Raw genomic sequence first — 14,469 nt, 5'->3', positions numbered from 1 at the left:
GCATGTCCGTACCTAAGGTAGTTAAATGTTACCTTAGTCTATACGTATTCCGTAATCTGCGTGACCCTGCACGAGTGACGAACTGCGCTCAGTGTTTCACGGTGTTGCGAGTTGGCTGTACGAAACGGGATAATCGGTGTAGTTGTATGACTTGTAATGATTGTGATTTTACTTACGTCGCAAACCGTATTTAGTTTCGCATGCCTTACTGCAGATAGCTAACCGAGAGTGTTTCACGTAAAAACTTTCATAATGGTCTCCGAAGCGTTGATAACTTCATTGCCGCATGAGGTAATCGAGTACATGCTGGAGCGTGAAAATGTCAAGATGACTGACATCATAAACCTCGCCTTGACTTGCAGACACTTGTATATAATAATTACAGGGAGCAACAAACTCTGGAGAGCGAAATTTTTCCAAAGGTATTTAAGTCTCAACAAACACGCCGACATTTCAAAATATTATATATACCGTCCAATTTAAATACCAAACACCTGCAAAACAAATAGATTTTCAGTTTTAACAAATTCAAACATAGTAGTGAATTATGTGATCAGCTTATATTCAATATGCCCTACAATATTCAATATTTTTTTCTTTTACACCTCGAGCATGGTATAAATAAATTACTGTAGCTGCCAATCTATTGCTACCATGTTACATCCTTCTGTTTATACCATGGTTTATACTTATTACCCTTTATTTACAGAGAGACAAACTCTCATACAGGATATAATCTTTAGATTTACTCATGTTTGGGATAAGCTCGCATTTCCTTGACGCTATAAGTATTGATCCAAAAATTGTAAAATCAAAAAAATTCTAGAGTCAAGTATTAGCCCTTTAATCATTATTGAAAATCACATAATCTTGAAAGGTCTATTCGATTCAATTGAAAATAAAATTTTCTCATTTATCAGGTGGCCAGATCTAAAAGAAATTTACGAAACAACCGAGAGGACCAAACCACGAGTGTCGAATTGGTTGGACGAGATAAAGAAATCTGTAATGTACAGAAAGAGGTTGCAGCATCAACTGTCTCTCATGTCTGCCAAGTATTATAGAAAACAAGAGCTTTCTAATTCCGATTTGATTGAATTCGATGCGCCAACGAATTTGAAAAACGAAGGATATTTACTGGGATGTCATTTCCTAATTGACGAGCTTATTACCCTTATCAATTGTCCAACAAAGTAGGTTTTGCCATTGAATGCTTTTTTAACTTTACAAGGAAATTCAGTTTACTCTATAGCATAATTATTGTTGACACAATTAACATACTAGCATCTCAAATCATCTGTTTCAGAAGAAGCAACCTGACCCACAAGTACTATGCTTACAAAGTCATAAGATACCTTCGACAGAATTGCTTGAGAGAAGAGTGGCAGGCATATATTAATCTTCCGGCAAAAGACCAGATTTTAGAACGAGGTGCCGTTTTAGTTGCTCAATGGAGTCAGCCAGAGTTGCGAATTTCTTACTCGTCCATATCTGCGACATTGGATAGGATCGCTGAACAAGTCAAAGAATATCTGAGGGAGCAGAATCCTTCGCATCCAATTTTTTCAACCTCCAAAGAACAATTCGAATTATGGAAATTGGCCAACATTGATGACAATCAATGGAGCGGTGTAAATTCGAGACAAGTTATCACCGCACTTTGTGAAGTCATGTTCAAGCGGCTTTGTTTCCACGGAAATAGCGAGATGTTCTATTCGTCAGAGAATTCTTTTATTAACAGGGTGAATTTAAAAAAATAATCTTCTGATTTCTCATTGATACAAGCCATTTTTTTTTTGGTTCTTGTAAACGATTGGAAGTGAATTGTTAAAAAATTTCCAGGTACTTGAAAAAAAACATGGTATTCCCATTACATTGGCAATAGTGTTTGAAAGTATAGCACGAAGGCTTGGAGTTCGGTGTGAGCCAGTCAGTTTTCCTGCGCACTTTTTGTTACGTTGGAAGGAGAAGTAGTAAGAAAATATCTGTTACTCTTTTTTCGATCGTTCGTACCAGTCCCCAATGATTATAATCCCAACATCTTTCTTTTTCAGTACCCTCCCAGAATCGGAAGAAGATGAAAGTTTTTACATAGATGTATTTTATGACGGGCAACTACTGACCAAAAACAGTTGTCCTAAAATTAGCGGTACGTCACGATGTCCCATTCAACGGTATAACATTCACAATGCCGCCACTGCCATAGAGGTAATACAAGTGTTCTAATTGCATGCAATAGAGTTATCAGATTAGTAGCAGTATCGAAAATCAAAAGAGTAATTCACTTTTACCCGACGCACATGTCCAGGTTATCGGACGTATGGCAAATAACTTGGAAGTAGCTGGACGGCAACGCACTCAACTCAATAACAGAGCAGCTCGTCTCCGTTCAGCCTTAGAGCTTTTACATCTTGTACAGCCATACGATACAAGTACCATATTACATCTTGCTCGCTTTTACATGCTCCATCAGATGGATCTAGCAGGTTTAGTCAACACGCTTAACACGATACAACGGGTAACTAAATATTATGGTAGTGTTGAAATGTGTTTATAATCGAACTTGTTCAGCTAGTTTCATACTTAACATGTTGAAGGATCTCGAGATTGGGTCAAGAGGACAGGCTAATCATATTTTACAAATGCTCCACGACTATGAACGGCACATGAAGGATGTTCCTGAGGTGAGAAACAATTGCCAATGATTCTCACATGAAAAATATAATAATCGGTTTGTTGATTTATGAATCTATTTCAATTTTATTGTAGGAACACATATTACCAAAAAAGAGAAGACCGGAAGTATTGTATGCCATTGGACTGATCATGAAACACCGAACTTATGATTACTTGTGTGTAATAACTGGATGGGATCCACATTGCGCAGCTACGACGGAATGGATGACCGAGATGGGCGTAGACGAACTTTGCGGTGGATCAAATCAGCCCTTCTATAATGTATTTGCTGAGGATGGGTCCTCACGTTATGCTGCCCAAGGTAAAACGCTTTGAAAAGAATGTTATGCTTTCTTCCATTTGATTGTTATAGTGTTCGTATCAATCAAAAATTCGCTGACGAATGCTTTCAACGATATTATACATATTACCCAAACTTTGCATCAGCGAGACTTTGCATTGGTGTCTCAAGTCAATAAACAAGTAACAATATTTGAATCTTGTTTTTATGATTCAGAGAATTTGATGCTTGCCTGCCCACCGAAGTGGGTAAATCATTACGAGATTGGAAGGTATTTCTGTAGATTTAATGAAACCCATTATGTACCAAACGAGGAAAAAGCAAGGGAGTATCCAGAGGACGAAGAAATACGAGTTCGCATAGTGGAAGCTAATTATATTCAGTAAGTACTACGTGACTACTGTCTAATTGTTTGTAACTTCATCAAATCTTATCCTCATATGAACTACATCAAATCGCCAGGATCACCCGGTAATCTGTGCACTTTTTCTTTTCCCCTACAAAAATTGCATATCTCATTTATATTTGCAGATAAACTGGGAAGAATCACACGGTAGAGAATGTACTAATATATATGTACACTATCTGACCATTTTCCAATTTGACTGTACGAGTTATTCCCATTCATAGGTTAACGTAGGGAAGTTAAATAAATAAATAACATGTTACGAGCGTACTAATGGCTGAAAAATTTGACTGTGTGCGCTATTTTAATAACAGAGCCCAAGAAATGCAACTCAGGATGGTTACACCAAATTGAAAATTCCTTGTCAAACCTCCGGAACAATCAATAGGCATTCGTTGGTTTATTTATTTAGCGAGCAGTTTATCCTGGATGTTCCAGTTTTGGAGTCCAATCCCAGAGTTTTACGGACGTGAATTTTATTTCATACTGTAAATACAATATTCACATCATATACTCATACTCTGAACCAGGATTGTCAATTCGAAATGACTGAGTCCAGGGCAGTGGCACTCAAGCACAAGTACACAGCCACCAAAGAGTCACTTTGCCCATTGGATGAAAGCATAATTATTCTCAATAGTGTTGAAGTTTCATTCAAGACTCATTGCCTGAAAGCTTAGAATAACTTGAGTTAAAAATCCAAACAAAACTAGATTAAGCATTCTGCAAGTATTTTACACAAGTATATAAATAAATGCGACTAATGTACTGATACAATATTTGGTTTACTAATAAATATAGACGATGTAGCATCCGAAGCTAGGCGTGCACTAGCGCCTATAAAAACACTTGTATTGCGTCATATGGCAATTGTTTTTTACACAATTTGTTTAGTTAGATGCAAGTAGTATGGTTATTGTTAATCATCCACGTCATTATTATTTAGCATTAGATTCTTTCACGTTTTGATCAACGCTATGAGACTATTTGTTTATTTGATTGTCAATCATTTCGTTTCATATAAATAGGGACAATACATCACAGTCAAAAATATATTAAAGATTAAGACTACAAAATATACGAACAATGATAATGAACAAAAGTCAAATAATCAGTAAAAGTGTTGACCTTAGAAAGAGATTAACTTCTGACAAGCAATGAGGGTGAAATTTCCCCCTAAAAATCTTGTACTCTTGGAGCAGACTGTAAGGATCGAAGCCCTTCAACGTTCATTTTTATTTGTTTAGTTCAACTTAATTACTTTCGTAACACAATCATTTCATGCAGAATTGTTTGATCTTTAATTAAAAAAAAAAAATAAATAAAAAATTTCACTAGCTTTAATAGAAGCCGATATTTTTGAAATGGATTTTCCTCTGGGTATATTTACACTCATTGCCACGAAAGGTAAACGGTTTTGATTATTAACAAGTTATTATAACGCGAAAACACTATACTATGCCTCTGAGAGGACAAACTTACACATTAGGTATTGATCAAGAAACATTGCTTTAAAACCACAGATGTCAAACATTATAATCTTGCCTATAAACTTTAACAAAGTACAATTTTTACAACGTATACTCAAGGAACAACCCAGTTTTACGTGTATAAGAAAAAATATGGTAATTGACAACGCAAACAAATGATAAAAACTGTTGTAAAATATTCATGTCATCAGTGGTATTATGTATTGTAATATACTTTTCTCTTCCTAGCTCCAGAAATTGATGTTTCATTCGTATTGGTCACCTTCAATTGGCTAGTTTACTTGGAATTAAATTTTAATTGCTAATTGCAACGATCGTGTTCATCGTTGATTACAAACAATAGGGCAGAAAAATATTAAAATGTTTCATTTGTAATGCTTTATTCAAACCATATTTTATTCATTTGTAAATAAATAATTTTTGCAATATTTATGAAATCTAACATCAATTTGCAATTATTTTTTTCTCTATTCTTCCTTAAACATCCACAAAAAGTGTACAATATGCACAGCGCGAGGAACAAAACATCTCTTCTTGCCATCAACTCTATTGCAATACATTGTAAAGTCTATGAATTTATAATTAAATTGAATAGTAGGAAAATTAATTGCTTGTAGAAGTTATATTTAATGTACTGTAATTAGCACATAACGATTCTGTAATTTTCTTCTAACCTGAAATCAAATTGCAGATTGCTAATATCCTTTTTTCCGTGTTTACAAAGTGAGTATAAAATGGTTGAGAAACAAGTATCAGATATATTTCCATTCAGTCAGTTGGACTCACCATGTTTATGCGGTTGATACAATGGTGGAGACCAGCTATAATTATTGCAGTTTGAAATAGGGTCGGGAAGTAAATTACTACCCAGCGAAGATGTCGATGGTCCCTCATAGCCCAGGGAAAGTGGAGATGGTACAGAATTACTTGAACAGTTACTGTTCTTACATTCACCGGCTAAATTTTGCCTACAAATAGAGTAATTGGTTTTGCTGAGAGAACGAACAATAAATGAGTAATCACTTATTTTAAAACATTTGAAATCTGTTGATGAGAATTAGTATCGTAAGTACCTCAGTTTGACAAGGCAGGCGGCCGTATCTTCTTGCAAACAAGGTGATAATTGAATTGTTTCCAACAATTTTTCGAACTCTGATATTTTCGTCCTGTCTTGATCACCAGCAGTTTTACCAATAGATAACGGCAATGATTGTTGCAGAGACGAGATGTGTCTCGACATAATTTTATTGCTGCCAAGAGCCACTGCGACAGAAAGAGAAAGCAATGACAACCTCTCGATGACTTGTAAATAATTCCAAAATACAGTTAGTTGTGTTATAAAGCATCATTAAAGTGAAGAATTTAGAGACTGCTAATCCTGTGCAAATTTTTGTAACAGGCTCTCTACGGGTACGTGAATTTGAGTGGATCTAGCGCCATGAGAATATATGTATCTCCTTTGTCAAAGGAAGCCGTTCAACGTACAAACCCATAAGACACACAAAACCCCATTAGATTGACCATCTTCAGAAGTCTTTAGTCAATGTTAAAAGTAGCATAAATTTTAACTGATAATGGAATAATTGACTTATATTACATGAGAAAAAAGCTTGACAACAGCTTTGTTAGCAAACTTACAATCTGGTACCATCAGGTCAGATGTTGTAGGCACGTTGGTATCCACACTTTGACTTCCTGATGCCTTTGCCACGTCTTTTTCGCGATCTACTGAGTTTGAGCACGTTGTAGGTTCGGACCTAGTTGTCTGAATTCCCGAAGCGATAGCTTTGATACTATCTTGATGAAAAGTATTATCAGCTTGAGGTACTTCAGGCCTTTGATCGGATGGCAGTTGAGATTGACATAAATGTGCAATCGAATGAGACTTATGCAGACCCGGGAAATTTGGGCCAGTGTGCAAGTCGTCCAACTCAGAATGCTTGTGTGTGCAATTGGCTGCAGTGTGAGAGGGAGTCATTGTGCCTTGACGCATTGATACTGATCCAGTGTGTTGCAGTGTTGCCGGAACATTTTTAGAGTCACAATTTTCATCCGGATGATGATTTAGAACCAATGATGAGGACCACAAAGACGGGTCGCTCCAGGCAGACTTCCGATCTTGCATTTCAAACAAGTGAAGAAGCATTATTTCATCCTCCAAGCCATCACCTCTTCGTAACCTTGTTAATCAAAATGTAATTACGTATTATTATGTATATTCCTATAACCATTAACCCTCCATGGTCACATGTTCTGACTGTAACATGCTGGTCACACGGGGACACAATGACCCCAGCCGTGTTTGAACATCTGCTGCGTTGACCGTATCGTTTCGAATGACTCATAAAAATTCAGGATATTAGTTTGAACATTCTAAAATGTGAAATTGACGGTATTGTATATTAATCGAATTTAAAAATAGCGAAAAAATATCAGCAAGGAGACAATGCGTAAAAAATGCCATTTTTTACTTAAAAAATCATAACTCTTGCAATTTTAACTTTTTTTTTTTCATAACATTTTAGGGTGATACTCTTGAGATATGATAATTTGAGGAAAAAAATAGCTCCATAGCGAGCATTCCAAAACTGGTATTTATTCTACTATCTGGAGGATTCATTTCGGAGTGAAATAAAGTAGCGCTAGATGGTAGACTAATCACCTTCGCCAACAACTTATAGTAGTTTTAACTTAAAGCTGTGTATGGGATCGTTTAGACCTCTGGTGACCACAAAGGGTTATGATTGACAAAGGTCTATTCTCCCAAATTACAGGTATACCTGGTAGCATCTCTGAAATTTTCACGAGCCTCTTGCGGGTCGACTCGTTTTCTGGGTAACCATCCAACCAATGACTCCGCAGCCTCAACATCATTTTCTCCTTAAACCAAAACACTAAACCTTTTCAATTCATTGAATTTAGTGTGACTCATGTGCGCAAGTATGCCTAGACAATAATGCGTATTGCATAAAACACACGTCAGTACTTGGGTAAACCTATTTCAAAAGCATACCAAGGGATAATAAAACAGAATCATTTGCAAGTAGATATCGATCACGGAATTCCTGAATTTAATTTTTGCTACACCACACTCCCACGTTTTCCTCGCTTTTCGGTGCGTCTAAACAAAGAGTGAAGTAGTACTTTTAAGCCCTAAGGAATAAAAGATTACTCTTAAAACTACGTTTAGTGGGGGGTGGGGGGGGAGCTCGGAAAACATGGTGTATCGTGTACTATATACGACAAATCTACCCGAAATTTCTTAGTGGACTCACTTTTGAATTTTGGTTTCGTTACAAAATTTCATTCAAACCAGGTATTGCTATTCAGTTTAAAATTACATGTAAATAGACACTCCAAAATTGCTGTCAAAAAGCGAAGTAGGTTAAAAGGCCGATTGGTCGCCTACAGGTAGATACACAGAGTTTGCAAACTCTGACCATTTAATTTCAACTAGTTGATTAATGCACATAAATATGGGTAATATTGGAAACTCCGACAGAAAGTTTTCAGAGTTAGATGCGAAATACAGTAAATTTCGGTATCTCTTGCTTTGGTTTACATAATCATAGAATCTGAATAATTGAGAAACGAAGTCGCCAGAAATTTTCAAGTCAATCCCTCTAAATATTCTTAGGAAAGAGTGTAGGATGGTTGGAAGCGAGATCTTCCTTGACGCGTTCCCCTTCCTGTTTTTCGTTAGCGGGCTTCTCATTTTCAGCATCTTTATCTAACTCAGGGTCACTATCGCGCCAGTTGCGCACAAGCTGCCTATCCTCAACTGAAGATCCCCCGTTGGAGCTATCACCTAGGTCATTAATCCATAGATTACAGTACGACCGTGAGATGTGAAATTTTCCCATTTGTCTGCTTAGATAAATGCATACAATTATACATTTGCCGATATTACACAAATGTATGTACATACGTACGTGAATATTTTAAATATAACTACCCTGGAGATGGAATACATTTTTTTGTGTATAGATGCTGCGAGAGAGTTTTCTAGGTACATTGAGTTCTACATTCTCTTACCGGACATAGTTTCGTCATCAACGTCATTTTCATCATTAGAATTGTCGTCCAAGATTCCCAGATTAGTATCATGGTGGTCACAGTCATCCAAATATATGTCGTGTTCGCTGAGTTCCTGTAACAAACGATTCAAGCACCGTAAGTAAAGCATAATACTGACAATGAACCCAAAATGACTTGTAAAATGAAAATCTACATCCAGTTCAATTTAAAACACAGGATTACTATGTTGGGCACACTTGCAATTTAAGTAAAAGTTCATTCTGCGTGTTGAATACTTAGTGGGTAGCTATTGAATTCGTAAATTTACGCCAAACACAACTGCGATTGTTGCATACGTTTATTGAATAAAGTACCCGAATATTACGAACGTGATAGCCTGACTGACTGTAATTTTTTGGAGAAGCGTTACAAATTATCCTTACGCCGCTATCACTGCTACTGCTACTGGACGAAAGTGTGGAAGGCTGCTGATTGAGCATGGTAGGAGAGGAGCGTGATGGAACTGGTGAATGGCTCACCAAGGCCTGACAATCTCCTGCTGATCCATCAGTTTGACAAGATCCTCCGTTCCTTGGAGACCTTGTTGCCGCGTTTATACTACCAGCTCTTTGCTGTTTCATGCTTGTTTTCGAAGATGGTGAAGATAATGTGGAAACTGAACCAAGAAGTCGAATATTTTTTACATCTCTCAGCTCACGCATTGGCAATAGCTGTGCTGTGCTGCTAGGAAGGATTCTGCTTCCACTCCCTGTGCCAGTTAGACTTCCACTAGGCACTATATTCTGTATTGACCTGAAAAAAGGATGTCAACAGTGATAGAGTATTGAAGTTGGCACCTTCTTTATAAGATACCTGATTCTAGAAGGCAGCATCTTTGTGTTCGATTTTTTTTTTATCAGAGTTACAAGCTGTGAGAGGCAAACAGAGGAATGAAAGAAAGAAGATTTGAAAAGGAAAAACGAGAAAGCTAGAAACCTGGTGGAAGTGATGTTAACCGGTGAGAAGGGATCAAAAATACGCAATTGGACGCAATTGGGACTGAGAAGAGGGTCTCCTGCGCCCGGGAGTTGCTGCTGCTGGGTTGAGGATGTTCCAATGGATTCAGCTGATGGATCACATATAGTAGCTCCGCTACTTGCTCTTGTAGCCGTCACTGCATTCCGTGATATTTCTATAGCTAATCGCTAAACAAAAATAAATTGATTATGTTACGAGTAAAATATTGATTGGAAATAATTAATCTGTTGGTGATAAGCTGGAAGTTTCTGTTCCACATAAATAGAATATGTTTCTGAACCGTGTGATTGGAATATTGAAAGCTCTTATTACCTCTTTCAGCTCATTTATTTGCGTCGCATACTGATTCTGAACTGTGACTAATTGACTGATGTACCACTGCTGATCTCTACAGCGTTGAAAAAATGTTGGTGGTCTCACTTGGAATCTGAGTAACATTCAAGGATTAGAAACATTCTACGACTTCAAATTTTCTGCTGTTAGGTAAGGTGAATTTAATTCAATCAAATTTTGAATAAAATGTTTGTTCTCGTTATGTTTGACTTTCAAAAATGTTGCCACAGTGGTCATACAGGAGGAAAACAAGAAACGCACCTTAATATCAGCGTGTCCAATTCTGTGTTCAAATATCCCTCAGTCGCAAGTAAGTCCAGTCTAAAGAATCTATTATAGCCCCAACATTCTCCAATTTCGAAGTCAGAGGCAAACTCTCGTACTATATTTTTACTAGTATCCCTGGAGCCCTGATGTATCATTTCAACTCTATACTCATACCTACGATTGGAGTGAAAGTGTAAATTCGTTAACGTATAGTCTACCTGAGTTAGTCTATAATATAAAGTGAAAGTGCCTTACTTTGACGTTTCCGGCAATCCAGCGCTGAGCTCTAAAAAGACGGAAAGGTAATTCCCTCTGACTACTCCATTTCCATCCGGATAAACTTTTAACCGCCAGCAAAGTCCATTGACATGCAGCGGTGCCGAGTAGACCGGATCTGCCTTCAGTTGCAATTGAGTAAACTGTTGCATTGCAAATGTCGCGCTATCATACCCCGGCACTATTTCACTGAAACGCAAAACATAATTGCATTAAAATTAAGGCAACACTAGACTTGATACATGGCAATAGTCCAGATAGGTGTAATGTCATTATAATTACAATGCTGTATACGATAGAAGCGCAGATTTATTTTGAATAGATGTATCTACTCTGTGCATTGTCAAGCAGCCGAAAATCTGTGTACCTGTGAAAATCGGCAGGTACAGGTGCAGTGACGAAACTAGCCATTGGTTTTTTTCGGACTTGATGTATCATTCGGGAGAGATCTGCACTTTTTACAATAAGTTCTGAACGGGTACACGAATGAAGCTGGTGTTCAACTTCTTGCAGCAGAGCTTCGAGTTGTTCAGTTTCTTGAGTGAGAGAATTTTTCTGACCCATCAAAGTCAAAAGTTTGGCCTTTAATTGAGAATCGAGACGAGCAATCATTAACTCAACAGCATTCCTTATCTCGCGCACTCGCTCATCTTTTGCTGCTCTCACAGACTCGACATTCCTTTCCTGTATTGAAGAAATGTAAAAGTTATTCACGCACCCAAACTGCCTAAAATAGAGACATTGTGAAGTTTTTTACCATAAAGTGCACAACTGCGCATTTTGCTGCCGTGGACTTCGGCACATGGCGGAGGTAGCTTATCCATTCATATTCGTATAAACTTACCACTTCTTGTACAAGACTTATGAGTTCCATAAGCCGTCGTTTTAGCTGTCCAACTTCGTCCTTAATTTGAGTAACATGCTGCTCATAAACTTCCTCCAAGGGTTTAAATGTATGTCCAGAATGAGTACCCCCCCACAGAGCACACTGATGGCAGATACAGCGACGGCAGGTCCAACAATAGACTGATAATTTTTCATGATGCGTTGTGCACCTGTCAAGTAATCATTTGTTTAATAAAGACAGCTGTTCTGAATTGGCGAGAGTCTCATAATTATACACAAATTTAACCTCGAGATATCGGTACCTTGAAGCTTATCAAAATAGGGCGAATCGAGATCAATCGTACCTAATGTTACATAGATGCTCAAGAAATAAACAATTTTGAATAGGTATTGATTTGTCGTGCATATCGCAAAGATAATAACAAAGTCAAAGGACATTACAACACAATAAAAATCTCTATTACACTTCTTTTTCTCACTCTCCAACTTTTACTATGAGTTATAGTGAAGGCATTCATCATCATTAATGAAAATAACCCTTGGTTGATAAACAATGATCCTCTTATAAATACGCAAGAGAGTAATGTACAGACAAATAGAATGGCTGAATGTACATATTTGTAACAAAATTAAATTAGAGTTACATATTCATAGGACTAATTGATGCACATGTAAACTTTTTACAGTATGAAAATACTCAAAATATAGGTATGCAGTACAAAACGGCGCAGGATGAAAAGAGAAAAAAAGAAGAACAGGTGTCATTGCCATCTCAGATTGTCTTCTCTAACGAAGTGAATCTGATGATTGTTACTCCAATACATTGTTCCAAAAATGATAAGGCTGATTGGCTGTGTGATCGGTTAGCAAATATTGTAAAACTGAAAACAGATGTAGAATTAGAAGCAAATTAGGGTTCGGAATCTATACCTATCCCTTGATGAGTCTTCATGACGTGAATTGGATATGCCGACAGCTTGAAGCGTGTCAAGCTGTTGAGTCACTTCTTCTACCCAACGACAATTAACAAGTTCATGGAGATGGAGAGATGCACGACAATGGGGGCACTGGGAACGCTGCTCTGTCAACCAACGCCTGATGCAGACGTAGCAGCACAATTTGCTGCAGTGGGGACAAAGATGAGCGTCCCTCAACTTTTCCATACAAATGAAACATCGAAAAACTTCTGCCAGTGTCTGGAATCAGATTCATTTGTAAATACTTGCAAGAAATATGACATAGAAAATAATGACAAATCTTTTCATTTTCAAGGCATTCTATGATTCTCGATACTGTTGTCAGGGTAAAGATTAAGACTGAGGGTTTAGCATAGCTTAGTATTTTCTTTCTTTAGGAATGCTTCACAAGCTTACTGAGCTTGGCAGCTGCAAACAAAGCTGTTCCATTTTGATGCCTAAAAACAGGGTTGAACCCCCAAAATTGTGAAGCAATTTTGATCACTTTGAAAAGGTCTATGCTGTAAAACTGATGCGATGATTAGTGACTATGAAAAAGTTTTTATTCTGCCAATCATTTGTCATGATTAGGTTTTGTTAACAATTGAACAGGAAATTGTCAATGACGAATGGACAAACCAACTGATGTAAAATCTTTACCTATTTTCACATACAAACCTCGACGCTGTGGTCATCAGCGCTTTTCATAACAGCAGAAGAGTCTCTGCTTGCCATTTTAACCTTAAAATTTATGAATAGAACGAGAATAAGTGGATTTCTTCTTCTTCCTTTCCCTTGAGATGATAAACGGAAAATAAGTGGATTTAAATTAACATACTACACTAAATGTCATCACCATCTCTCGTGAATGATGTAAATTGACATTTCAACCAAATTGGTATATTCAATTCCCAACTCCGGATTTACCCTATTTATGCCATGTTTGGAAAAAGTATTGCTCGTTGGTAATACGAAGAATTCCTATCAATCACTGTTCAATTTATCAAAATGTGTTGTTGTCGTTTGAAGTATTACTAGTAAAATTCACAAAAATGCTCTGGGTATCCAATTCATGAAATCCACAGATTACACTTCATCGCTCTTAACATACCATGTTTTGTACCAGGCAGATTTCATACGGACCATGGCAGTTATTAACCAATCGTACGGTAGGTTTACAGGTTTATCTAAATTTCGCACTCCATCGCGCAGATCGCTTATTACTACATGATGTTAATCCACTGATATAATATACTATAGAGATCCCGTGAAACGCTATTATTCCACAAGTTTCGTCTCGGTGCGTTTGCGTCACTGTGGATTGCGTACTGCGTTCGCATTTAGAGATGCGTGTAATGCATGCACTAAAGTTAAAGTTTTTACTGACTAACTTATCGAATATTAATATTATTTTATGTTTTGGCCCATGGGAATCCTCTATTTCTATAGTAGTTATATGTACAGATCAGTGTATTAATCACGGTCTTGCATACAGGTCTGAAAACGGTAGTAGTTGAGTTTTGGAGGCTGTCTTTTTCGTTCACACTGACGGCCGAAAGCGCTGACAGATAGGGGTATTTTAATCAATCAAGGAACTGTCAACTTCTTAATACCAGTCATAATAATATAACATAAAACAGCAATGAAATAGGACATTACGTCGTGTACTGTGATTGATATGCGCGGCATCGTGTACAAGATTTGAAATGAACTGGGGGATTTCTCATGTCAACCGATCTCATTAATAAATGGCAAATTCGATTTACAGCAAAAGTGCATGCTAGTACAGTTCCCTAATTTTCTAGCCTCTTCATTGGCTGAAGGCTAGAATATTTGCAGAGAGTGCAACATATTTTGAAATAA

The 14,469-nt window shown here is 37.2% G+C and overlaps 2 protein-coding genes across 10 annotated transcripts; one reads left to right on the top strand and one right to left on the bottom strand.

Moving 5' to 3' along the window:
- The first annotated feature begins 57 nt into the window (after positions 1-57).
- On the top strand, positions 58-8,968 carry LOC124306114 (F-box only protein 21-like). Of its 4 annotated transcripts, none has more exons than XM_046766313.1 (10): positions 58-422; positions 921-1,193; positions 1,307-1,742; positions 1,843-1,973; positions 2,055-2,208; positions 2,309-2,518; positions 2,598-2,684; positions 2,770-2,998; positions 3,194-3,359; positions 8,861-8,968. In XM_046766313.1, exons 1-10 carry the CDS (start codon positions 253-255, stop codon positions 8,880-8,882), a joined length of 1,878 nt encoding a protein of 625 aa, XP_046622269.1. In that variant the 5' UTR covers positions 58-252; the 3' UTR covers positions 8,883-8,968. The 4 variants fall into 4 exon arrangements, with proteins under 4 accessions (XP_046622269.1, XP_046622268.1, XP_046622270.1 ...); XM_046766312.1 differs by lacking the exon at positions 8,861-8,968 and adding an exon at positions 3,698-5,315; XM_046766314.1 differs by lacking the exon at positions 8,861-8,968 and adding an exon at positions 5,102-5,315 and having other exon boundaries at positions 59-422.
- Positions 5,400-13,860, bottom strand: LOC124306110 (uncharacterized). 6 transcript variants are annotated; one of them, XM_046766300.1, is made up of 16 exons: positions 13,445-13,860; positions 13,285-13,347; positions 12,581-12,846; positions 11,649-11,859; positions 11,172-11,488; positions 10,784-10,993; positions 10,523-10,702; positions 10,241-10,355; positions 9,887-10,095; positions 9,334-9,703; positions 8,909-9,023; positions 7,654-7,753; positions 6,512-7,053; positions 5,947-6,136; positions 5,660-5,841; positions 5,400-5,547 (listed from the first exon to the last, which is right to left on the bottom strand). In XM_046766300.1, exons 1-16 carry the CDS (start codon positions 13,463-13,465, stop codon positions 5,543-5,545), a joined length of 3,096 nt encoding a protein of 1,031 aa, XP_046622256.1. In that variant the 5' UTR covers positions 13,466-13,860; the 3' UTR covers positions 5,400-5,542. The 6 variants fall into 6 exon arrangements, with proteins under 6 accessions (XP_046622256.1, XP_046622258.1, XP_046622261.1 ...); XM_046766302.1 differs by having other exon boundaries at positions 13,534-13,859; XM_046766305.1 differs by having other exon boundaries at positions 13,267-13,347; positions 13,718-13,857.
- Positions 13,861-14,469: the final 609 nt, after the last annotated feature.

The sequence above is a fragment of the Neodiprion virginianus genome, chromosome 5, assembly GCF_021901495.1.
Source record: "Neodiprion virginianus isolate iyNeoVirg1 chromosome 5, iyNeoVirg1.1, whole genome shotgun sequence".
Classification (NCBI taxonomy): Eukaryota; Metazoa; Arthropoda; class Insecta; order Hymenoptera; family Diprionidae; genus Neodiprion; species Neodiprion virginianus.
This window is presented reverse-complemented; position numbering and strand designations above follow the sequence as displayed.